Source organism: Culex quinquefasciatus, chromosome 2, assembly GCF_015732765.1.
Source record: "Culex quinquefasciatus strain JHB chromosome 2, VPISU_Cqui_1.0_pri_paternal, whole genome shotgun sequence".
Lineage (NCBI taxonomy): Eukaryota > Metazoa > Arthropoda > Insecta > Diptera > Culicidae > Culex > Culex quinquefasciatus.
In genome coordinates this window covers 104,140,460-104,166,633 of record NC_051862.1, presented here as the reverse complement: position 1 = coordinate 104,166,633, position 26,174 = coordinate 104,140,460, and the positions used below count along the sequence as shown (strand labels likewise).

Below are 26,174 nucleotides of genomic sequence, written 5' to 3'. Positions count from 1 at the left end.
AGCTCGTAAAGCACCAGATTTGATAAACCCGGTCAGCCACTTTCGCACCGAATCCGATGACGACGTTTTTGGCCAAAAATGACCTCTCGAAAAAAAAAAATCTAATATTTTTGTTAGAATTGCTCGAAAACTACCCAAATGTTTGATAATCTCCACTTCAAACATTGTAGCGTGTCAATACGATTCCCTCGAACAAGAAACGCTGTTGGATGACTTGTTTTTACCATATCGTTGTATTTGAGCATCATTTTAGTTTCATTTGACCCAATGTCACCCCATCTAAGGGGTGAGATTGGGTCAATTTTCAAACTATTAGCATTTAAGGTAGTGTTCATCAAAATCCACCATATTTTGGGAAAATGTTAGTAATCTATCTAAGAACAAATCTACGTTGAAAGATTTTCGATGTTATTTAAATTGTTTTTGTTATTAAGAAATTTCGAGAGGTGTATCGTTTTTTGACCCATACCCAAGTAACCGTGGGACTGTACATGGTAGCTTTAAATCCCCTCTATATCAACATATAAAGTATGCATACAGAGTCTCAAAACTTTATATTCACTTTATACGCATGGAGGTAAAATTGAGTGGCGACGGGTAGAGTTGATATAAAGTTATATCGCGGTAAAACGTCAAAATACTACTTTACTTACTTACTTAAAATCTCTCTCTCTCTCTCTCTCTCTCTCTCTCTCTCTCTCTCTCTCTCTCTCTCTCTCTCTCTCTCTCTCTCTCTCTCTCTCTCTCTCTCTCTCTCTCTCTCTCTCTCTCTCTCTCTCTCTCTCTCTCTCTCTCTCTCTCTCTCTCTCTCTCTCTCTCTCTCTCTCTCTCTCTTGGGAGAGTGCTTTTCACGCTGGGATGACGGTTTTTGAAAGCTTGTTTGCGTTTTTTTGCTGTGTGGTGCTTCATTCGAGATTCTAAACTGCGTGTTGTTTGATGTTCTGAGATGTTCCACCTAGATGCCCTGCGCCAACCGTCTCGTCCGTCCTGAAATATGTTTACACGTATGATTCTTGTCGATAGAGTCTTCCTTCAGTTAGTTGCATGAAAAAAGAATACGCTAGACAGGTTGAAACAAAGTATTTATTAATCAATACACTTCAAACTTTTACAAAATATTGTCAATCTTCACAATATTCATCGACGAACGGGCCAGGGCACGGAGCGCTGATTGCGCACCCGGTCCCGGGATCTTGGTGCAGTTTTCGCCGGCGGCACGCAGCTTCATGTGCAGCGCGGTGATTCCGAGGGACTTGCACTTTCCGCCGACGTACAAAGCGGCCACATAGCAGCGTAGGGCGAGCCTCGTCACGATCAGCCTTGACTTTCATGCCACCGGTGCTCCACCAGATAGTTGCTTGCCCAAAAGATCCGTAACGTGGACGAAGGTATCGTTGAAGCTGGCGTAGACGTATGTCACTCCGCACACGATCTCGTCCGAGCAAAACCTGGACCTCCTCCAAACGATTTTTCCTGCATCAACAAAAATACCACCAAATACTGCCAAACTTTCCTTGCCCTCACTAATGTTGAGTTAGTGTTTTGAAACATTTGAAGAAATGTCAAAGTGCGATGTAACTTTAAAAGCTCACTTTACATTGATATATAAAGCTTACCATTAATGCTTCGAAACATTATTGAGCTAAATGCTTTGAAACTTTAATTGGCTGTTCTACACGGAGAGACCGGCCAGGGCAAATCTAAGAAAATCTTGGTTAATTTAACTAAAAGTATGGGTTAATTTTTTACACAGCTTTTTTTCAACAATCGATTGTTGATTTTGTTAACCCGAAATTGCTGACCACCTGTAACTAAATGTAGCTAAAAAAATAGTTGGAATTGCCATTTTTGTTGGTTAAATGGCCGAAAAAAAATTCTAGCAGTCGACTGCTAGAATATTTTTTTCAGAAAATCAACTATTTTTTTTTTGTTTTCAGCTGAAATATTGTGGAATATTCCGTAAAAAACAGGCTGGACCATACTTTTCAACTATTTTTTAACAATTTTTTTTCGTTGTAACAACCGAAATATTTTTGCATGCAGCAAATTATTAGTGGTTTATAACATAACATTTCTTAATTAAACATAATTTATGTTAGTTTCTATATATATTTTCTTTGATTATTTAACGATACAGGCTGGGCCGAATTTCTAGCTATATTTTAACTAATGTCTTACTTAAATACAGAAAAATATTCGTACATGTAGTCAGGAATTAGCTGTTGTTAGCAATATTTTTATTGAATTTACAGTAAATTTTATAATAATGCCTCACAAATAAATGCTGGGTGTTTTTATATTCGCATTTATTCTGCCTAAAATTTTAACTTTTTGTACTAATTTGTTTTTTTTTTGCATGAAGTTATTAAATTATTGTTAAAAAGCATAAAAACTAATTTGTTTTAACTGTTATTATAAAACATGTTATTATAAAACATGTAAGGTTTAATTAATGTTTTAAAAATTATAATTATGAAAGGATTTTACAAATTTTGTTAAACATATTTAAAAAGATGTTTAATTTCTCGTGAATTCCATGAAAATAGAAACCGAGCAAAATTTTCACCAAGTTAAAGTTTTAAGTTTTAAGTGTTGTATTCACTTACCATCACTGTGAAATTATCCGATAAGTCATCATCATCTACAACGGTCTCATGTTTAGCTATTTTTCTTGTGGTTGGACACAGAATTCACACCAAAGCGAACCTTTTGCTGCAAATAGACATATGAAAGTTATTAGTAATTTTATACAAAATTCTTAATTTCGGCTATAAACTGAAAAAGGAACGAAAATAAATGTATTGGCAACAAACTTTCGCTGCATTTGATTCAATTTATTCAACGTACTCCGATTCCTGAAAAAAATATTATGAATTTAACTTACCAGTTTATTAAGCAGTCTTCTTTAAACAGCATTTTTAAAATATAAGTATCTTCTTTTGTATATCTTTTATAAATTTTAGTTTTTAGACATTTCCCATAATCGAATTTTTATTTTTATATTATGTGTACGCATTTCTATGTATTTTATGGTTGATGATTCTGAAAAAATAATGGTTCATTAAAATTGTATCCATCGTAAGCACGAAGGAAAAAATAAATTGTTGTGTAAAATTAAACCCAAACTTACTTAGGTTAACCAACATTTTGTTAAATATGCCCGTGCAAGTGTTGTCGTGCAAGAGCTGGCCCGCCTCTTCCTTCCACTGCCCCTCTCTATCCTCCAAACATTATCATAAAGTCCCCTCGCATCAGAGGTCCCCATTGCGAATGTCTTCGTCTTGCTCTTCATAGTTTATCACCTGCAAAGTAATCATCAACAAACTTACTCACCAATTGCACCTCCTCAGTTGCAGCAGTGTGCACTTCGATTTACCACTTCAACTTAGCCAAATAGTGTGATTTTCACCTTTCACATCCTCTCACTTCACAATTAACAACACAAACTCAACAAATCGACCGCTCTCGTTCGAATCCTGACTTCAAATGACAGACGTAAACAAACCCAAGTTCATCTTTTAAATATTCAACCAATTGTTAATTATATTCAACCAACAAAATTTTTGATTTTCCTAAAACCAAAGCTAACAGTCGAGCACGTTCATTCGAGTTCGGGAAATCTGTTAGCTTTTTGCCTCTAGCATTTTCAACAAACAGGTTACTAAATTATTACTGAATTTTAGTTATTGTAACGGAATATTGGCAGTGACAAGTGCGTTTTTGTTAAAATTTACGAAAGTAAAATCAACAATTTTAATTGTTAAAATTTCTGGGCACAGTCTCTCCGTGTATATGTCATTATACAGTAGGTAATAATGTTTCAAACAATAAATGTTTCGAAACATTGGGAAAGGCTATTTAAAGTGTCATAGCAACGGGAAAGTTTATTTAGAGTGGATTTAGAGTTTTGATTTAGTGCTTCTGGTTACTTGGGTAGTCACCCCCACTGACGGTACATAAATTATGTCTAATTAAGAAATGTTTTGTTATAAACCACTAATAATTTGCTGCATGCAAAAATATTTCGGTTGATATAACGAAAAAAAATTGTTGAAAAATAGTTGAAAAATATGTCCCAGCCAGTTTTTAACAGAATATTCCACAATATTTCAGCTGAAAACAAGAAATGTTTAGTAAATTTTCTGAAAAAAATATTCTAGCAGTCGACTGCTAGAATTTTTTTCGGCCGTTTAACCTACAAAAATGGCAATTCCAATTATTTTTTTTAGTTAATTTTAGTTACTGTTGGTCAGCAATTTGGGGTAAACAAAATCAACAATTGATTGTTGAAAAAAAGCTATGTAAAAAATTTACCCATACTTTTAGTTAAATTAACCAAGATTTTCTTAGATTTGCCCCGGCCGGTCTCTCCGTGTATGCTGTGCTGCTGTATACCACTCTTCATGTAAAGCCCGCAGTACCGAAACGAAACTATTGGCACTACGCCCCCCGGGGCATGGCCTTCCTCTAACGTGGGATTTCTGCTCCAGCGCCTCTGACGAGACAGGAGAAACCGGGACCGACGTTTTACTTCACCATCCGATAGAAGCTCAGTGGATAAGGCGGGAATCGAACCCGCGTCTCATAGCATCATCGGGATCGGCAGCCGAAGCCGCTACCGCATAAAACCAAATATTATAAAATTTACATCGGATTCTAAATTCAACGAGGAAAATTTGTTCTTGCCTTGGTAAATTTACATCGATTTCATCGGAAAATTACATGTTTTCAAAGCCCTTTTTGTACCGCACGTTTAAATCAAATGGCATGTAAATTTCCAATGAATTTGATGTAAATTCGCATCATCAATGACGTGCACTTTTGGTACTTCATAAATGATGTAAATTTACCCGATTTTTTTTCTGTGTAGGCGGCTATTGCATACCCTAGCTCTTTTCAACGTTTTTTGGTTTGAATATTTACACACGTTTTTCAATGCTAATTGTTCAATGATGTACATCTGTTCTCTGTGATATAGGTTTAAGAGGGCCACGAGCATAAAAAAAATTACACGCTGTACACGTACACGAACCTCAAGGTTAAACCGAACCGTGCAGAACGACGACGCAGAAAAGTGACAAAAATAGTTCCCTCACGCTTACTCTGCTTTAAAGTAGTGTTTCATTCTCCGTTGCCGTCACACTATACCGTTCGCGACAGAGAGAGTGAGAAGCAGTAATTTTGTCTCTTTCGATATTCGCTCGCATGGCGTTGAACCCGAGGTGTGCAACACATGTTTAAACCGCTTGCAAACCTTGAGTGAGCCGTTTGGGTACAACTCGAACATCGTGGCCTTGAGTGTTTAAACTTCGCATGCACTGAAAACTTGTACGGCGTGTAAACATACAGTGCGTTTCGGGAAGACTGGTAATTTTGTTTAACTAACAAAGTTTTTTCGTGTCATTTCGCGCTTTTAATTTTAATCATTTTCAAATTCAGCTAGGTATCTTTTTAGATGTTTGTGGTGGTCATACTTACTTGAGAGGATCCATTATCTTTGACATATCTACAGAACGTGGAATTAATCTCCCATTATTCGTTTCCCATCCAACCCAAAGCGGTTTTTCTAAATTGAGATCGGTAGATTGAATCTCGAGGGTAAATACAATACTGGATGCTACATTATTTTTCAAGCAAATGCAATTTATGGTTTTCTGCGTAATCTGTGGGCTTTAAAATATAATAAGATTTACAGAATTAAATTTAAGATACTTTGTTATACCATGACATCGCAATATATCCAAGAAACTGTCGCAAAAGCCAGCTTGGATCTTTATCAAAACACAAATCAGTGCAGCAGAAAAACGTGTAATTCAGATCAACACTTTTTAAATTCTTAGATAGATCCTCATGATTAATTATTTCTGAAAGCCTATAAAACCTACTTTCTTTTGAATTGTAAACAAAGAAAAGCTCATTTGATTTTTCTAAAAACATTTTGAATTGAAGCTCAAAACTGAATAATTTATCACGTTGAAATTTTGATGATAATAGTGTATATGTCTGTCCTTTTTTAAAAAATACGTCTCGAAATACAGGAAATGCGAACCAATACAAATATTTATGAGTTTTCAAGTCCTAAAAACAGAAAAATATTAAATTATGCATATTGGTGGTCCAAATCGGGATACCCCCGGTGGTAACATGAAAATTATACAGGAGAAAATCAGCAATTATTTGTTTGATTGATTTTTTTTCAGGTAGTTTATTTATTTAACAACAGTCGTACATTGTATACAAATAGCTATTCTCGACCCTACGTCTACAACTAAGCATTTAAGTCCCAATTCTTTCCTTTTTCCTAGATCCGTTCCGAAAGAGCCCAGGGGTAGTCTCTCATCCACTCGGACCAGACATGTGGTTGAGTGCAACTTCAGCATACATAGAGCCATTTTCCAAATTGGGCTTTGAACCAAAATTTGTCATTCGATCTAATTGTTCTGATACACTCCGCGATTTCATTAAAATCACGCCAAATCGCATCAAATTCCTTCATCTTTGCTCATCGTACCTTCATCGCGATCGTTTTTCACTCATCGTGCCAAATCGCGCCAGATCGCGCTCATCTTGCTTATATCGTGCTCGAATGAAAATTTTCATTCATGCAGTCAGAGTTGCCAGAAAATATTCGTTCTAGCAGTTTTCCATAAAATTGGGAGCACTGCTTCATTGTTTATTTTTGTTGATTCGAGCAGCCTGATGTTAATAAACAGTTTAGGCTAGTACGCGTATCGGAAGGAAAGGGGTCAAGAAACAGCTTTACAAACAGCAGAACAAAGGAGAGGGAGCGATTTCTTGGGGCTTTTCTTCACCCTCTCTGACTTGCTTGCGCTGTCGCTGCTGCTCATTTGATTTTTTTCTTGACCGGTTCCTTTCGAAGTGCGTATACCGCTTTTACTGAATTACTGAATTTCTTGTTTTTTTTTTCAGGACAGATTGCGATTCATTGGAACGTTAAGCCGGAACCAGGCCGGAACTATTTCGCCTGCCTGGAGCCAGAATGCTTCGATTTTTATTATTTGTTTTATTGTTTCTCTTGGGGCAGAGGTGGAAATAACACGTCTAGCGTGGGTTACGGTTTAGAACAGAATAAAAAGTTTTTATTGAGCTGCCAGGTAACTAACAAACAAGTACAAATCCATAGGTTGCTTGATCATCTCCAACACTCCTCCTCAACCTAGGGATGCTGCAGACCAAGTTGATCTCGGCAGATCTCCATCTTGTCGATGTGCTTCGTCCTCGGATGATAGCCACCGTTCCGTGCGACCGCGATCGCACTTTGGTTGTCGCAGTGGATCGTAATCGCCTCCTCCGACTCGATACGTCCCCGCAACCGGCGCCACCAGAGCGCCTCCTGCACCGCAGCCGACAACGCCATGTATTCGGCCTCGCAGGTCGAGAGTGCAACGGTTTGTTGCCTCTTGCAGCTCCAGGACACGGCTCCACCTTGGGCGGTGAACACGTACCCCGTGATCGACTTCCGGTCCTCCAAATCAGCAGCCCAGTCGGCGTCCGAAAAACCTTCGATCTTCGAAGCTCCTCCTTTCTTGTAGGTCAGACGAAACTTCGAGGTCCCGCGCAGATAACGGAACAGATGCTTCACACCACACCAGTGTTTCTCACCTGGGTTCGCGTTGAAGCGGCTGAGGATGTTGACCGCGTAGCAGATGTCCGGTCTGGTGCTCTGGGCCAAGTACATCAGGCACCCAACGGCTTCTTGATACGGCACGGCCTTCATCCTCTCCTTCTCTTGAACAGTCGACGGGCACGCGTCGCGCGTCGACTTCTCGCTCACGTTCATGGGCGTACTGACGGGCTTGCAGTCCGTCATCTGGAACCGACTCAGGATCGCTTCCACATATTTCTCCAGGTCCAGGGCAATCTCGTCCTTGCTCCGGCTCACCCGGATCCCCAGAACGTACTTCGCAGGTCCGATGTCCTTCATCTTGAACTCCCGGCTGAGTTGGGCCTTGATCTCCGTCTTCCAGCGGTCACAGTTCGAGAAGACCAGGACATCATCCACGTACACAGCGATGAACAGCATCTTGTCGCCGCGCACCTTGGTGTACACACACGGGTCGTAATCGGTGCAAACCAGGTCGAACTTCCTCAGGGCAGCATCCAGCTTCTTGTTCCAGACACGACTGGATTGCTTGAGCCCGTACAGCGCCTTCTTGAGTCGGCAGACCTTGGACCGCTTCTTGCCGTCCACGAAGCAAGGGGGTTGCTCCATGTAGATCTCCTCCGACAGTTCTCCTTGCAGGAAGGCCGTAATTGCGTCCATCTGGTCGACCTTCATGTCCAGACGGGCAGCCAGCGCGAAGAGATATCGCAGCGAACTATAGCGAACGACCGGGGCGTAGGTCTCTTCGTAATCTACCCCCTTTCGCTGCGAGTATCCTTTGATGACCAGCCTTGCTTTGTACCGCTCGATGTCCCCGTTCACGTCCAGCTTGGTCTTGTACACCCACTTGCACTTGATCGCCGAACGTCCTTCCGGTAGATCGCACAGCTCCCACGTTCCGTTCGAGATGAGGGCTTCGTACTCATCCTTCATGGCCTGTTTCCAGTGTTCAGCGTCGTCCCGAGCCAGGGCTTGTTGGTGCGTGAACGGATCATCCAGAAGCGGCTGTGGAGTGTCGATACCAGTATCGGGTGATTCATCAGGGTTGTCAGAATACTTGCCTTGGGGCGGGCGCCCCCTATCGCAAAACATCAATCGTTGTTGACCGTCATCGGTAACTGATCTTTGATAAGAGCACGACGGGGGCGCAGCGGCAGGATCCTCGGGCCTCGCGGCTGCGTTGGTCATCGTCGTCGTCTTATCTGCAAATTTCGTCTCGGGTAGGCCTTTGTTCCCAAGTTTAAAATCCTTATACTTGCCTGGAAGAAAGCGCTCCCTACCACTGAGCCTCAACCCCCCTTTGGGTGGTTCTGAAGATGATTGTGGCGGGAGCGCGGGCAACGGGTCATCTTCAGCAAAGGACACGTCGTCGTCGCTGCTCTCGGCCGACTCGAATGCATCTTCAGGTTCTTCGTCAGGCTCCTCTTGTGGTTCCGCGGCTTCCGGTGGAACAACCTCTAGAACGGGATCGGCCGGCACGTACTCCCAAAAGTCCAGCCGCACACCCTCTTCGTAGCCGGTGAGGATGCATTCCACGGCTTTCTTGTCCCACTTGCGGCGCTTCTGCTTCGGTACGTGTGCCATCGCGGTAGTGCCGAACACTCGTACGTGTGACAAGTCCGGCTTGCGACCTGACCACGCTTCCTCTGGAGTCATCTCGATGCCCTTCGTCGGCGACCTGTTGATCAAGTAGATCGCAGCAGCCACAGCCTCTGCCCAAAACGGTTTTGGCAGATCAGCTTCGAACAGCATGCACCGAGCGCGTTCCACGGCAGTCCGGTTGACCCTTTCTCCGAGTCCGTTCTGCTCAGGGGTGTACTCCACAGTGGTTTGGTGACGGATACCCATCCCCGACAGGTAGTCCTGGAACAGCCGATTCGTGTACTTCAGGCCGTTGTCCGTCCGAATCACCTTCAGCTTGCGGCCCGTTTGCCGCTCAGCAGTCACGTGGAAATCCTTGAAGCACTGCAGAACCTCTTCTTTGGACTTGGTTCGCAGAAAGTAGACGAAAATCTTGCGCGTCTTGTCGTCGGTGAAGCTGAGATAGTAGCGACAGCCACCCAACGACTTCTCTTCCATGGTGCCGCAGATATCGGAGTGCACCAGGTCCAGAATTTCAGCCGCACGGGTCCCTGCGTGATTGAACGGCAACCGTGTCTGCTTACCTTCTGCACAAACAATGCAGCCTCTGCCACACTCGTTGCCTTCGAACTTGATTCCGTTGACGAGACCGTTCTTCAACTTGATCAGGTTCTTCATGCACATGTGTCCCAAACGCTTGTGCCACAGCTCAGCGGTTTCGCGGGAAGAGCACGCCAGCGCTCTCGGCTTAATCTGGTCCAACTTGAACAGCCCGTTAGATCTGCTCCCAGTCGCGAAGACACTGTTGTCTTCATCGATCACCTCACATCCATCTCTGTTGAACACGACGGTATGGCCTTGATCCACGATCTTCCCGACGGAAAGTAGATTGACCGCCAACTCCGGCACGAGTTCAACGTTCTCGACCTCGATGGTGTCGTCGTAGCACGTCGGCTGCAACGTTGTAGTTCCCTCAGCAACGATCTTCATCGCCTGGTTGTTCGCCGCAATTATGCTTCCAGACGTCGTTCGGGGGTTCTCCAGCAGCGCCTCGTTCCTGGTCAAGTGCTTCACAGCTCCCAAATCGAAGTACCAATCGTTGGCGTCGTCCGAATCCAGCACCGAGAGCACGGCACAGAAAGCTTTCTTCTTGCCGTCGCGGTCGTTGCGCACTGGTTCCTTGGCTGTGCAGTCCCTGGCGAAATGGCCAGCTTTGCCGCAGCGATGACACTTTGATCCCTTCGATTTGCTTGGAGCAGCACTCGGTTGAGACTTGCTCTGCTTGTTGTCCTTGTGGCGTCCCTTGGACACGTACGCTTGTCCTCCGGCTGGTTCCACGGGCAGGTCGTCCTCCTGGAGCAATTTGGTTTTGATGGCGTCACCAGTGATTGCGATCCCAGAATTTTCGAGCCCCATGACCATCGGACGATAGTCCAGCGGTAGTCCCGCCAGCAGCATCATGCCGATCCATTTCTCGTCCAGCGGGAAGCCGATTCCGATCAGCTGATTCGCTGTAGTCGTCATCCGGTTCACGTACGCCTCCATGGACCCACTGCTCGCCAGGTTCGTCGTGATGAGCTTGTGCAGGAGCGCCCACTGACGGGTTAGTCCAGTGTCCTCGTACAGGCCGCACAGCTTCGTCCACAACTCCTTGGCAGTCCTCGCGTTCTCCGCATGGTGGAAAATCGACGGATCGAGGAAGAAAATAATTTTTCCTCGAGCGATCCTGTCCTTCTTCGCGTCGACGGCCGCACCTTGAGCTGGTTCAATCACGTCCCACAGGTCCTCTATCTCCAGGTACGTGCGCACTGCGAACCTCCACGTCCGCCAGTTGTCACGTCCAACCAGCCGCTCGATCGGCGGATGGCCCCCGGCTCCGTAGTTCTGGCCACGAGCCTCAGGCTGGACAGCACCTTGAGCACCAGCAGCGGCACCGCTTCCGTCTCCGTTAGGCATCTACTCTAGATTTTCCTACTTCTTCATGAAAACTTCTTCAGGTTGTAAATTAAACTTCTTCGAGTAAATTCTTCGAGTTCTTCAGCGTTCCGGAACTCACTCTGGGCCCATAACCTCTTGGGGCAGTGGTGGAAATAACACGTCTAGCGTGGGTTACGGTTTAGAACTGAATAAAAAGTTTTTATTGAGCTGCCAGGTAACTAATAAACAAGTACAAATCCATAGGTTGCTTGATCATCTCCAACAGTTTCCTTTCGTTTGGGCAGGACGTACATCAGCAGGGGTGCGATGGTGGGGACGGAGATGGCACATCGATGGCCGCGGCGCCGATTTAGCGTGAAATTCGGTTGGGGGCGGAACCGGACGGAAGTTGCCGGCCATTGTGACAGAGCTAGTCCATCGTAGTCAGTTTGCTGTGGCTGCGAGGTCTATTCAATTTGGGCATTACTACCTTCTGTTGAGATGGCAACCACTGCCCCATTACCCTTGCGCGCTACTGCGCCAACAGAACTGTCAGCAGCTGTTCCTGTTTACTTTATTTACAATAAATCTTAGTCTATTAACAACCGCCCTAAACGTAACACACGTTTTTAATTACACTCCTGTAAGCCATCCGAACCTCTTTTAGGTTATGGGCCCAGCCCGTTGCTAATCCGGGTTGTCGTTTCACAGTAAACTTGTCGGGATGTCGGAGGACGCGGATGTCGCGCTGTTTGACGGCAGGAACTTTCCCGCGTGGAAGTATCGAGTTCTGGTACTCTTGGAGGAGTACGAGCTGGACGACGGCATTCTACACGAGGTTGGAGAGCTTCCTGAGCTGATTCCGAAGACGGAAGATTCGACGACGGTTTCGGCGGACAAGGAGAAGAGGCGGAAAGAGCAACTGAAGAGAAGGCGGAAGTGCAAGCGTTTGTTGATCGAGCGCATCCACGATTCCCAGCTCGAGTACGTTCAGGACAAGCAGTCGCCGAAGGAAATCTGGACGACGCTATGCATCTCCAGCGGCAAATCCTGAGCATGCGATTCGACGGTGGCCGTTTGACGGACCACTTCTTGCGCTTTGACAAGCTGGTGCGTGAGTTCCGTGGAACCGGGGCCGTGATGGACGATATTGACGCGGTTTGCCACCTCCTGTTGACGCTCGGTTCGGCGTTTGCTACCGTGGTGACGTCGATTGAGACCGTAGCGGAGGAGAACCTGTCGATGGAATTCGTCAAATGTCGGCTGCTAGACGAGGAGACGAAGCAGAAGGGTTTGGGCGTCGATTCGCTCACCGCCGGGAACGAGGCCACTGCTTTCTCCGGAATGAAGATGCAGAAGAAGATCCGCTGCTTCAGCTGCAAAAAGGAAGGCCACAAGAGTGTAGACTGCACGGAGAAAAAGAAGAAGAAACAACAGTACTACCAAAACAACACGGTGCGAAAGCAAACGTTGCTGGCACGAGTGAGCGGAACAGTGTTTGTTTTGTGGGCGTGAGCGGCGGCGAGCCGCAGAAAGTGCAGCGGCGGGTAAAGTGGTTTCTTGACTCCGGGGCGTCGGACCATCTGGCGCGAGAGAAAGCGTTGTTCGTCGAGCTGCACAAACTGTCCAAACCGATCGAGATTGCTGTGGCCAAGGACGGGGAGTTTATTGTGGCCGAACACGCTGGCACTGTGAAGATGTTTTCTGTTGTGGGTGGCCGGTCCGTCGAGTGCATTGTGCAAGATGTCCTTTTTGTTCCGCAACTGCGCTACAACTTGTTTTCCGTGGTACGGATCGAGAAAGCCGGGATGCGGGTTGTTTTCGACGGTGGTAAAGCGCTGATTTACCGCGGCGACGAAATTGTTGTGTGCGGTGCTCGACGTGATAAGCTGTACGAGCTGGATTTTCGTCCTTTCGATTGCGAGAAGTCGCTGTTGTCTTGTGGCCGCGTTCAGAGTGATTCTGTGTTGTGGCACCGTCGATTTGGTCACCTCAACGAGAGAAGTTTGACAGATCTCGCGCGAAACGACATGGTGTCAGGGCTGACACTGACAGTCGACAAAGGAGTCGACCAAACGATTGTCTGCCAGTCGTGCATCGAAGACGATTGGAGTCACTTTACCGTCGTGTTCCTGATGCGATCGAAGGACGAAGTGCTGGGCTGTTTCGAGCAGTACGAGGCGCTGGCCACGGCGAAGTTCCAGGCGAAGGTTTCCCGTTTGCGGTGCGACAACGGTGGCGAGTACACCGGCCGGCGTTTCAAGCAGTTTTGCCGTACGAAGGGGATCCAGATCGAGTTCACCGTTCCGTACACACCGGAACAGAACGGGACGAGCGAGCGCATGAACCGGACGCTGGTCGAAAAGGCCAGGACAATGCTGCTGGATTCGGGACTGGGCAAGCGTTTCTGGGGGCAAGCGGTGCGAACGGCGGCAGATTTGCTGAACAGAAATCCTACCAGCGCAGTTGTTTACAAACAAACACCGTTCGAACTTTGGGAGAAGAAAAAGCCGGACGTTTCGAAGCTGCGAGTTTTTGGGTGCGAAACGTTTGTACATGTGCCGAAGGAACTCTGGAAGAAGCTGAACCCAAAGTCTTGGCGTGGTTTCCTGGTCGGTTACGCTGCGAACGGGTATCTGGTCTGGGATCCGGTCAACAAACGAATTGTCACTGCTCGAGATGTGGATTTTGTCGAAGCCAAAACGACCGTGAAGAAGAACGACCAGCATGCAGTGGAGCAGTGCCCGATTCCTGACGAAGCTGAAGAACCTGTCGCCCCAGTCGCGCCGGCCGAGCGCGAAGGAGAAGAAGAAGTGACGTCCGATGAAGAGTTCGGCAGTTTCGACGACGACGAAGAAGCTGACGGCGATCAAAAAGAATCGGACGCGGGAGGAGTTCCCGCCGCAGAAGAAGGTCCTGTCGGAGAAGATCCTGAAGTCGGCGCCGACGCTGATCCAGGTAGACCGCCGAGGGATCGTACAGCTCCATCCTGGCATCGTGATTACGGTATGGATTACGCTGGTTTCGCCTTGTGTGCTACAATTTTCCTTGACAACATTCCACAAACGATTGCTGAGCTGAAGAAACGGGACGACTGGTGCACATGGAAATCTGCCATTGACGAGGAGATCGATTCGTTGGGGCGCAATAAAACTTGGACCTTGACGAAGCTCCCCGCTGGTCGCACGCCGGTCACCTGCAAGTGGGTGTTTCGTGTGAAACGCGGTGACGGAGTTGTGGCCGACAAATACAAGGCGAGACTGGTGGCTAGAGGCTTCAGCCAGAAGGTGGGATTCGACTACACGGAAACGTACTCCCGGTGGCGAAGCTGGACACGCTGCGGCTGGTGTTGGCGCTGGCACACCGGCAAGAGATGCACGTTCACCAGATGGACGTAAAGACGGCGTTTTTGAACGGGATCCTGCACGAAGAAATCTATATGACGCAGCCTGACGGGTTTCAGCAGGGGGAGGACCTCGTTTGCCGACTGCGTCGATCGCTGTACGGGCTCAAACAAGCGTCGAGGGCGTGGAACGAGCGTTTCGACGAGTTCATCCAGAAGCTGAAGTTCGTCCGTAGTCCTAACGACCAGTGCCTGTACGTTCGAGGAACCGGAAGAGAGCAGATCATCGTAGTACTGTATGTTGATGACATTTTGGTTGTTGGGTCGTCGCTGAAGCTGGTGAAGGTTGTGAAAAAGTGCTTAAACGGAGAATTCGAGATGACGGACGCCGGCGAGGTGGGACAGTTTCTTGGATTGACCATCGATCGGCAGCCAGGGGTCATGCGAATCAGTCAGCGGCGGTATTTCGATAGTTTGCTGCAACGGTTCGGCATGATGGAGTGCAAACCGACGTCGACGCCGATGGAGAATCGTTTGCGACTGGAGAAGGGAGTTGAAGCGCAGCGTACCACCAAACCGTACAGAGAACTCATTGGCTGTTTGATGTACGCGGCACTCACCACGAGGCCGGACCTGTCTGCTGCAGTAAACTACTTTAGCCAGTTCCAGGCATGCCCGAATGACGAGCATTGGATCCACATTAAACGGGTGCTCAGGTATGTCAAAGGAACGCTGGATGTCGGGCTTGTCTATCGGATCGAGAAGGAGGCGCCGTTGCTGGAAGTCTTCTGTGACGCTGACTGGGCGAACGACCAGGTCGATCGACGATCGGTGACAGGGTGCATTTTCAAGCTGTTCGGCTGCACAGTGAACTGGATTACCCGGAAACAACCATCTGTTTCGTTGTCCTCGACGGAAGCTGAACTTGCAGCGTTGTGTACCGCCGCTTGCCATACTCTCTGGATGGTGCGGGTGCTCCGCGACTTGGGATTGAAGCCGGACGGGCCGATTCCCCTGCACGAGGACAATCAATCAACAATTCGGATTGCCGAGGATGCGCGTGATCACGGGAGGCTCAAGCACATTGACACGAAGTTTTATTTCTTGCGAGATTTGATCAATGAGGGAGTGTTGGAGCTAAAGTTCGTGCGTTCTTCGGCACAGCAGGCCGACATGAAGACCAAGGGCCTTCCGGCGACTTCCTTCAGGGAGTTGTGCACGAAGATCGGGCTTGGACGGTGCTGTGGTTGAGCAGGAGTGTTGAGATGGCAACCACTGCCCCATTACCTTTGCGCGCTACTGCGCCAACAGAACTGTCAGCAGCTGTTCCTGTTTACTTTATTTACAATAAATCTTAGTCTATTAACAACCGCTCTAAACGTAACACACGTGTTTTAATTACCCTCCTGTAAGCCATCCGAACCTCTTTTACCTTCAGGGTGAAAAGTTTCAGCTTCCTGAAAGTCCGCTCAAGCTCAAGGACGGAACGGTTGAATCCAATCAACGACGAGTTGAACCCGTGGGGATTATTCACGCAAGTTCTGACCGCTGTAAGAACTGCAATCCTGCGGTGGAGTCTTATCATCGTCGAAACTCTTTTCGAAACATTCCAATAAAATTTGTCACAAATATGGTCTCAAGGATCAGAACGACTTGCATGAGCTGCTAGCAAGTACACGTAGAGGGATTTGCACATGGTCGAGGACTCGATGAAGGAAAAGGTCAAGTTCTACAGCACGCAAGCCTCCGAACGCATCCTCGGCCCCAAACCGGTGTTCCGTAACTCCCTCGTGTCCATCCTAACACGCAGGACTGCTGCTATCAGGTTTCGGTGCGGCACGAGTCCTTCTTGAATTTTCACTCCCGAAGTTGACTTTATAGCTGTCGGCCACCATTGCTAGTACCAACCACTAGTGTCTTCCTTTTAACTATACAAGGACTTCGCCGCCCTGGGCTCCTAAGTGTACGAGAGTATGGCACGGAGCGACGGCGCCGAATACCCATATTTACACTTAGAATTTTTAGAGCGCCCGCCGCGGGATTCGAACCAACAACCTTTGGATTGTGAGTCTAGTGCGCGGTCCGATTGATCCACACGGGCGGGACAATTTTCACTCCCGATCGACTCGAAAAACCGCAACCCCCGATCCGACGAAAATGCAGCCCATAACCGGACTAGGGCCACGTTACCTTCCGGCGAATCCACCCCAAAACTACTAAGCAGCCGTAAACGACGCCGCATCAAGAATACGACCAAGGAAAAAAGCGGAAAAAAATCCACAAATCAACTTCTACCACAACAGCTGGCAATCCGGAAGATGACGCCTTTGACGCCGCCGAATCGGACAAGGACGACGACGGTATGTCGGACGCGGATGTCGAGGATAATCTGAACGACGATTTGCAGTCGAAAAAGATAGTACACCAAACGTAGGCGGTCCGGCAGGAAGGGAAGGCCAAGGCAAGGCACGGCGTCAACGGACCGTGAGTCATGCCGCTAGCGCCGCGATACCAGTGCGGACAACGACTATTGGATCCAGTTCATCCCGTTTGAGTTGATGGCCGGGAACAACAAGGTGTGCTGCGACGCGTGTACCGAGTGGATCAACAGCAGGCTGTTGCCCAAGTAGCATTTGGCAACATGATAAATTTGACTAAGTCCAGTTTTTGTTTTGTTTTCCTGTAGAAACCAGCCCTCTGTCACGACGGCCATGTTTATGAAACCTAAACGTGCGACGCGAACATGAAGACAACAACGCATTAAACGTCAAAATTTGAAAATAAACAAACCACGTGGTAAAAAAAGCATAATTTCATAATATTGAAATGATTTACATGAAAAAATAACGACACGGGACGGATTTCCAAACACAAGTTCCCGAAGGACCCTATCCGCCAGAGACTATGGATAAATGCCCCGCGAAGTGGCGATGAAGACGGTTTTGCAAGTTCAAAGTTCAGATTTGTTCGGACCACCAGTTCTCCGAGGACTGGCCCACTCGCGCTGTCGACTCGCACAGGGAATCGAAGGAATCGCGTGCTTGTGTAGAATCCGACCTTTTGTGGACTCACAAGAAGTTCATCGCGATGCAATGTTGCAAACGTTTCGAATCGAAAACAACTTTGCAACAATCCATTTCGTTTTGAAATCCTTCTAGTTTCCTTCTAGAACACTTTGGTGAGGATGTTGTATCCCATCAGCGTTCGCCCTCCCCAAAATGTTTACCCTCCCCATACAAATGACATCGGCCGAATCTCCCGCATGCGGGGAGAAAACGCCATTTATAAATCGAACCCCAAGCAACAAAAATCTTAAATTTCTACACATGCTTGAAAAGTGGTCGTCTGAATGCTTATTTTTAATTATAAATGATTTATACATCTTTCTACTATTTCACCATCATCTGTACATTTGTTTAACAAATTTTTCTTGACACATATCAATTTGCTGAAAACCTAAAGATTTTGTTAACCCAAAAGATGCCCCTTTACCCCTTTAGCATTACGACTGAGTAAACTCCAGATTTATTTGTAGTTCTTCAATTTATCGTGTTGAAATATGACACCCAACATACCAAGCCAGGACCGAGGTGTAGAGGTAAGCGTGGTTGCCTCTCACCCAGTCGGCCTGGGTTCGATCCCAGACGGTCCCGGTGGCATTTTTCGAGACGAGATTTGCCTGACCACGCCTTCCGTCGGACGGGGAAGTAAATGTTGGCCCCGGTCTTACCTCATTCCTGATATCCCACTTCTTTTATTAGTGTGTGTAGTTCGAGTTATGGTTTGATTATTGTCTTTTTATGTCCATCGTTCGTACAATCTCATGTTTATTTTATTTTATTTTATAAATTTTTTCTTATCACTTGAATAACCCTTTCTTCAAATCCAGGTGCTGAAAATATTCTATTCATAACTAAAAAGAAACATTAATACATTCACACACAAATTAGCCAAGATCAATGTACAGTATCCTAAGCTGGCGCTCGTATTTGCCCTTTCCGAATTGATAAAGGGCAGTCTCAAGCCCTCCGACCATCCCACTTTTCGATGGGTTCGGGGTCCCAGCCATGCGGAGGGAACAATCCATTTCGTTTTGAAATCGAAACATATTGAAAACTTATTGGTTCCATTGTTGCAACATGCGACTTAGCCCGATTTGTGTGCTAAGAATAATATTGAAATCAAAAATCCTCAGATACAGTTCAGCCCAACCATTTGCCCTTTCATCACTACATCCGTGGCTCAGTGGTAGAGGCAAGGTGTGGAGATCTGAAGGTACCAGTCCAGAATCCCGACAGGGGCACTTTAGTTTGCGGATCTGGTCCCGCTTTGCGCCGTCTGCCTTTCAGGACATTCACCAGGAAGCCGGTGTAGTTTCCTTGCTCCTCGCGACACCGGAAGTACTAGCGCGAGTTGTTTTACGAAGGTGGATTTGGAAAGGGCGGACCAGCACAACGCGGAGATCTTAAAGTGGCAGTTTTTTTTTACGTTGTAGATGGCCAGCAGGAAGAACTAACCAGTACAGATTGTCGAGGGAAACAGATTGGCCAATGTTTGACAGATCCAAACTCGCTGGACACCAACCGCCCTTTACGCCCAGCAAAACTGGCAGTGTTGCAAGCGCAAAACATACGTTGCCAGTGCCGATTTATGTTGCATCGACCAATCTGTTCCCCTCGACAATCTGTACTAACCAGCACGTACGTGAGGATCTTTTGCTCCAGCACGATGAAATTGTTAATGATTTGGAAGAATATGATACCGATGAAGGCGAAAAAAAGTGCCGTGTTCAGTTGAGGTGAGCGGTGGAAGAACCTGGAGCAAGTTCCATTGAATTTTCGAGCGAGCTGGCGATAAGCATGACGATGCCCAAGTAATTGAAGAAGGTGACGAGTAAGCCGTCGGAGATGAGTTGGCCGACAAATTCGACCCAGATTTCGCGGCACCTTTCGGGGATGTGTTTGAGGTGGTGGATAAGGTCGCCGGAGAAGCTCTGGAAGGCGGCCTCAGTGTAGACGGTTTTGACGCACTGCGTGAGCATCAGGAATTTGTTGTCCAGATGGTCAAGTTGGTCAACGGCGAACGTTCCGCGGTTTGATTCGGCGTACTGCAGGAAGTAGTTTTGGATTTGGCCCCGCTTAACTGTTTAATGTTTAAAACGCTTTTTTGATTAAACAAATTTAGTATAGATTTGATAAACCTGAACCTGAACACGACTACAATTACACGCTAAAATGTTGCTTCAAGTTTTTAATGGGCGATTGTTGCTCCGAGATGGTGTCTTTCTGAGCTGGTTAAACGGCGTTTCTAGTGGTATCATAAGTGTATTCGATTCCACAGGCTCGGCAGCGGCAATTCTTAGCGTTGATTACCTCGGCGATTCACTCAACCCTCTCGTAGTTGTAGATGGTTCCTCGCGAGAGCTTGTCCGAGATCTGACGGTTCAGGTCGAATATCATCAGATGGCCAGCCGTGGCCGCTGCCTGCCGAAAATCACACTGCTCGGCGTCGGCCAGGCCGTCTTTGATCGATGTCGGTGTGGCCGTTGAGCGCGTTGATGCAATCGACTCACTCGTGGTTGTAGATGGTTACCTGCGGGTCGTCCACCGCCACCACCAAACCACCCTCCGGGTTGAAGATCACGAGCGACTAGTTCAGATAGGGTAGATTTAGCCGACGCATTCCGACAAGGTTTCGTTCTCCGAGTGCTGGTATACCTGGCGAAACTTGGGCATGGGCAGTAGATCCAACCGGAAGTCGTGACCTCGCAGAAGATTCCCGACTGATCAGCCAGTTCGGCGTCTGAAAAGTGTGCAAATAAATAGAAGAGCGAGAATATTAGTTATGGCTATCGAGTGGCGCAGGGCTCGCAGAGACAGAGCACGTTTGACCCCTCACTGTTGGGAAGTCCTTTACCACTGGGCGGTGGCGACGACGTCCGTATTGGTGGCCGAGCAGATGAGCGGTGGTGTATCCGGCGGGGCTTGTGCGGGTCTACCATGAACCGTTGCACGATCCGCTGCAAGACATTTTGGTTGCAAAGCGTGTTCAGGTCCAACTGGTTGACCAGGTTTTCTGATTCTGATCGTTGTCGGGGTGCTGCATCCACCTCCGCCACTCGAGTTCGCGTTTGAGCTGCTTCTGGCCGAGATGCTACTTGCGGCACTACTTCACGAGCTCCCCTGCTATTTCCACCGAGAGACTTCTGCTCTGGCTTCTCGCGGCACTGCTAGTGCCCGTACTGTTAGCGGTCGCGACCGTGGATGCAAAACAACCGATCCAACTGGCCAGCTCGAGCGGCATTCGCCTTCACCGTTGTGATGACCGTCGGCGTGTTGGACGAGGACGACGTAGGAACCGTATTGTTGGCCGCTGCCGCGACCGTAAAACTTTTGGTGTGTTGGAGTTTCCGAATTGATTCATTCCTGCCAGGCTAAGATTTGAGAGTGACTGCTGCAAGACCTGCACTTTCTGTTTTGACGGTCGAATCACAGACTGGAAAAATAATACCAAAATCAGCGCACCAAACTCATCCGAAGACCATCGAACTTACCAAGCGTCTATCCGCCAACGGATAACATCATTCTCTGTCGGCTCGGGATCTTCACAAGGACTACCACCGAGACTACCACTACTGTAAAAAGGAGCCCGAATCGTCGGATTTAGAATCTACTTCAGGGATCCGCAACTGGAATCAGCGGCACGGCCTCAAACTGGACCAACTCCTCAACTTTGTCCAGGATATTGTCCACCATCTCGGTGACAGTTTCTTCAGCTAATGGAACAACTGGAGCCGGAGCTTTAATCGGTTCAGGAACTTTCTCGCAGCCAACGACCTTCTTCTTCATGGCGGCTGTTGGTTGTCCTTCTTGCTGCACGAGAAACTTCGAAAGGACCTTTAGACCTTGATCGCGATCGACAGAGAACTTGGCCTACACAGCCGACGGGATTTCGTGAGTTCGGTGTTGCAAAAGAGACTCTTCCACACAAAAAAGCACTACAATTAGTAATTATTAATCATTTATTCACCCAACGTATTTTTGCCCTTGACCTCGACCGTGCTTCTTCCCTTTCTCACATTGTTCTTCTTCCTACCGTAGTAGCACTTTTCTTGATTGTTCTTTTTTTCTTCCTCGCACACCGTCGCTCCAGCGCTTCTCCGTCACCATCCTGCGCCGCGGCCTCCGAACCAGGTCCGGCCACCGCGCGCCAGTTCCTCGCGGCCTCCCGCCGCGTGTCTTCCCCCGTCCGTGGATTTTCGGGTGCGCGTGCGGGCCGTGTTCAATCTGCTCCAGAAGATCGTCCTCACCCGGAGTGTTAAAGTTGGCTTTGCTCGAACGAACGACGTTGAACGTCAAACAACGCGGCAGAACGTTTAAACGGGTTGCTTGGTTGGCAGCGAATGCTGAGCTTCACGAGCCGAGCACAAGTCGACCCGATTTTCTCTCCTCCCTTTGTGCTGCTCTGCTCTTCCGCGTGCTTGCTCTCGCGCTTTTTTTCTGCCGACGGCCTTGCCGGAAGCGCTCTGATGGTATTGGTGCGATCTTTCCAAAGGGCGCCGTGTGTGTGTTTGGTTTAAAGTGGTCAAATTGACATGGGGTTCTTATAATATTAGGGTTGGAAAATTTATCTTTGATCTTATTCTCACACAAAATACAGCCAAACTTTACTAACGCTACACAATCCCCCTTCAACAGAAAAGTTTTTTGTGTGCTCCAAGAGGAAAGCACGCAAAAAACTTTCAACCTTCTCTGCTCTGGACGCCGTGCCGAAATGGACAAATCAAAAGGGCCTATGCCCGAAAAACTAATCTAAAATCAACTGATAACCACGAGCCTTTACTGCTCGTCAGATCACATATCCCGTACTATCAACACCAGCTCAAAACTAAACGGCAGCGTTCCTGCCAAAGGTTGATTTGAACGTCATCGAGTCATGACAAATTGTTCCGACACGGTCCACTCCTCCTGCCCAAACCATTCACAAAATCCGGATCTAATCTTGCTTCATCTCTAAAACTTGCCGATCGCACAGTTAACAAAATCAACGATTACAAATTTTCTCATTCGTTGTTCAGAGTGGGTCATTAACGTTGGGCGCCATGTTGCAAAAGAGACTCTTCCACACAAAAAAGCACTACAATTAGTAATTATTAATCATTTATTCACCCAACGTATTTTTGCCCTTGACCTCGACCGTGCTTCTTCCCTTTCTCACATTGTTCTTCTTCCTACCGTAGTAGCACTTTTCTTGATTGTTCTTTTTTTCTTCCTCGCACACCGTCGCTCCAGCGCTTCTCCGTCACCATCCTGCGCCGCGGCCTCCGAACCAGGTCCGGCCACCGCGCGCCAGTTCCTCGCGGCCTCCCGCCGCGTGTCTTCCCCCGTCCGTGGATTTTCGGGTGCGCGTGCGGGCCGTGTTCAATCTGCTCCAGAAGATCGTCCTCGCCCGGAGTGTTAAAGTTGGCTTTGCTCGAACGAACGACGTTGAACGTCAAACAACGCGGCAGAACGTTTAAACGGGTTGCTTGGTTGGCAGCGAATGCTGAGCTTCACGAGCCGAGCACAAGTCGACTCGATTTTCTCTCCTCCCTTTGTGCTGCTCTGCTCTTCCGCGTGCTTGCTCTCGCGCTTTTTTTCTGCCGACGGCCTTGCCGGAAGCGCTCTGATGGTATTGGTGCGATCTTTCCAAAGGGCGCCGTGTGTGTGTTTGGTTTAAAGTGGTCAAATTGACATGGGGTTCTTATAATATTAGGGTTGGAAAATTTATCTTTGATCTTATTCTCACACAAAATACAGCCAAACTTTACTAACGCTACATCGGTTCTGGTAATCCGGTAAAAGAAAATTCATCCTCCGTCAGCCACTTTTACCACGTGTTTATTTCAACCCTCTGGCACCACTGTAAATGGCTAGAACGTTTGACAGTCACCAAAACCTCGAAGAGCCCACGTAGTAGTATTAGTGAAGAGCCCACGTTGTTTATCGTGGGCTCTTCACTAATACTACTGCGTGGGCTCTGTGAGTGTAGCAGTATTGGTGTTGTCTGTTTGTTTATACCAAATCTTCAAGAAACATCACTCTTTGTGTGTGCAAATCTGTTACGAAAAAAGGTGAGAACTGTTGCTTCCGATTGACCGGGAAGATTTGCCGGGTAGTATTGGACCGGGGACTGTCCAAGTCCCGCTGTGATCCTTCCGAACAACTCGCTGCAATCTCCGGCAGGGAGTAACCGCTGCACAAGACAGCTTATCCGTTGTAGATGTACTTCATCATCAGCTCACTGAGAGCTTGGAATTGTTCTGCCTTGTTTCGGCAGGCACGAAAGTGCGTGAGCATCTCACCAGCAAGGGCGAAAAACTCAGGAAGCGTGAAGAGATCATCACTGGTAACATCAGCTTGTCCCGGGGGAGTACCGACGCCAGAAGCGGCTACTCTAGCGTACGAACCTCCCCAACCGGGAGGGAACGCTGGTTTGGTTGATGGTACCGCTCCGCCGCCAGCTGCTGCAGCGTTCGAGCTCGAAGTCTTCGGAGGTTGGCGGGACGCTGGCGCTTTCTTCTTCTTGTCCTGCTCCTCGAGGTACTTTTTCCGCGCGGCACAGCCACGGAAATTCGCCGTATGGTTTCCACACTTTGTGCTGCTGGGCGTTTTCCCCCAGCTGGTCTTTCCGCGGAAGATTGCACCTTTCGGTGAAGTGGGTCTCACCGCACTTTACGCACCGGGGCGAAAGGTTACAGTTTCTTGAACCGTGTCCGAATTTTTGACAGCGGTGGCATTGCGCTGCGTCGGTCGGATTTTTCGTATAGAATCGCCACGTCACGAAGAAGCCGTCCAGTGCTTTGATCCGCCGTAGGTCCTGTATTTTGACGGACCCACGATCGAAGTACAGGAGGTACAATGTGTACGTACCTGTGACCGTTGTCGATTTCGAGAGCACCTTAACCTCTCGAGGCTTAATCTTAATGCCCGACAGGTGTTCTTCCAGGTCGGAGATCGGGCGGTCCGGATATCCCTGAAGGACGATCTTCATTGGGACCTTCTCTGCAGGATCAAACGTGAAGAATTTGAAGTTTCGCAACTTCAACTTCTTCACCACCAGGTCGAAATTCTGTTTATTGTGCGTAATAACTTGCACTGAAGTTTTACTAATTTTCAGACAATATTGGAGTCCCTCAAGCAACTCGTCAATATCGTCTGCCAACGTTTCCAAAACAAAAATTGGAGGTGGTCGTCGTTCCTTCGGAGAGTTACACTTTTTCTGCTTTCTTGCTTGCGCGCAAGTTCATCATCGTCATCGTCGTCGCTAGCACTGCTGCTGTCACTGGCGGTGTTGTTTTCTTCTCCACTCAGCATCTCAAATTCGTTGCTGGTGGGAACGTTGGAAGTGGTTGTTGTCGTAGTGCTGGTGGACTGCTGCTGCTGCTGCTGCTGGCCGGAAGTGCTTCCGGATGCCCGGGTCGATTGTCTCGTCCGTACTGGGGACTCACGTGGACGGTATGACACGTGTAAAAACGATGGATCGGTGACGTCACTGGGCACGCTCCCGTGCGCGATGGCGGTCGATGCGGCGTTGGTGTGTTTACCTTTCTGCACTCTGCCGGTAGATGAGCTTCGCGGGTTTTTCGAGGCCGCACTCGAACTGCCACGGCCACGGCCGGCCTTTGGCATGCTGGAGCAGCAAACTCGCGGGTAATCACGGTAAATTACGGCGATAAAATCGAAAACTTTGAAGAGCTCCGAACACTTGACTGTTGCTGGCTGGTGTTGCCAGTCCCGATAACTTTCACAAAACCACTATTTTTTTAATTTAGATAAAATATTCGAATGGATGAAAATCTGATTACTTCACGCCACATGTTCAACTAGACTCTAATGTTGATTGCTTTTAATTAATTTCTTTGACATTTCTAATTTCTATGCTGGTTTACAATAATATTTAAATATGAAGGGCTACAGAACGTAAAATAAAAAAAATCGATAGTTTCAGGTTAATTAGTTCTAAATAAAGATTGATTTATATGAGCATGAGCATGAGCATGAGAGACCACCCATGGTTGTCCTTCTCCGTTGCTAAACAGGACCATAATATCCCATCAGCACAACCGGTCACACGCTTCAACGATCAAATGATGTTTCCCTTATCAACAGCATGCATGAATGCGCTGAAAAGATAAAACATCACGATCATCAAAACTAGAGCCGGTGCGAATAGGAAACAGTCGTTGGCCACCAACGGCGCCCGCCATGTCAGTTTGTAGATCTCGAGGGAATGGGACGGGAATGTTAGTTAGCACAGGCTGCTACCAAGGGTGGGTTCTATACGATATCCACACCCCGCGTGTGCCGGAAAACTACTTCTACTTGGGATTTTGTTAGTGGGTAAGGGTAATGGCCAGGATTCAACATAGAGGATGATGATGCGACCCAATAATCAATAAATTTTGTTTAATGGTGTGATGTATTATGCATTCTCAAGGCAATCAGTCGGAGTATGCGGATGAGACTATTCCCGGTTATTTGGTGTTGAGTTTAGCATAAATGATTTAATCTTAGACAGCCGGCTGTGGAAAGATAAAACGAAATAAAATGCGAAAACGCGAAACCGCCCGGATCGAAATACACACACAATCGGAAGGACAACAAAGTTGGAAACGGCGACGAAAATCCTGCGTGATGACCGCGACGCACACCGTTCAAATTCTCCAAC

The 26,174-nt window shown here is 47.5% G+C and overlaps 1 protein-coding gene across 4 annotated transcripts in view; it reads right to left on the bottom strand.

The window, feature by feature from the left end:
• The window catches only part of LOC119766543 (ubiquitin-like modifier-activating enzyme ATG7), a 331,454-nt gene that overhangs the window by 219,137 nt on the left and 86,143 nt on the right, over window positions 1–26,174 (bottom strand). For 3 of the 4 annotated variants that reach the window (XM_038251290.1, XM_038251288.1, XM_038251291.1), the window contains 2 exons: window positions 5,723–6,078; window positions 5,479–5,670 (listed from right to left, as the gene is read on the bottom strand). In XM_038251290.1, the coding sequence (XP_038107218.1) occupies window positions 5,479–5,670; window positions 5,723–6,078 (548 nt within the window). Of the gene's footprint in view, window positions 1–5,478; window positions 5,671–5,722; window positions 6,079–26,174 lie in introns of those variants that run through there. The other variant, XM_038251292.1, reaches the window with a different exon arrangement.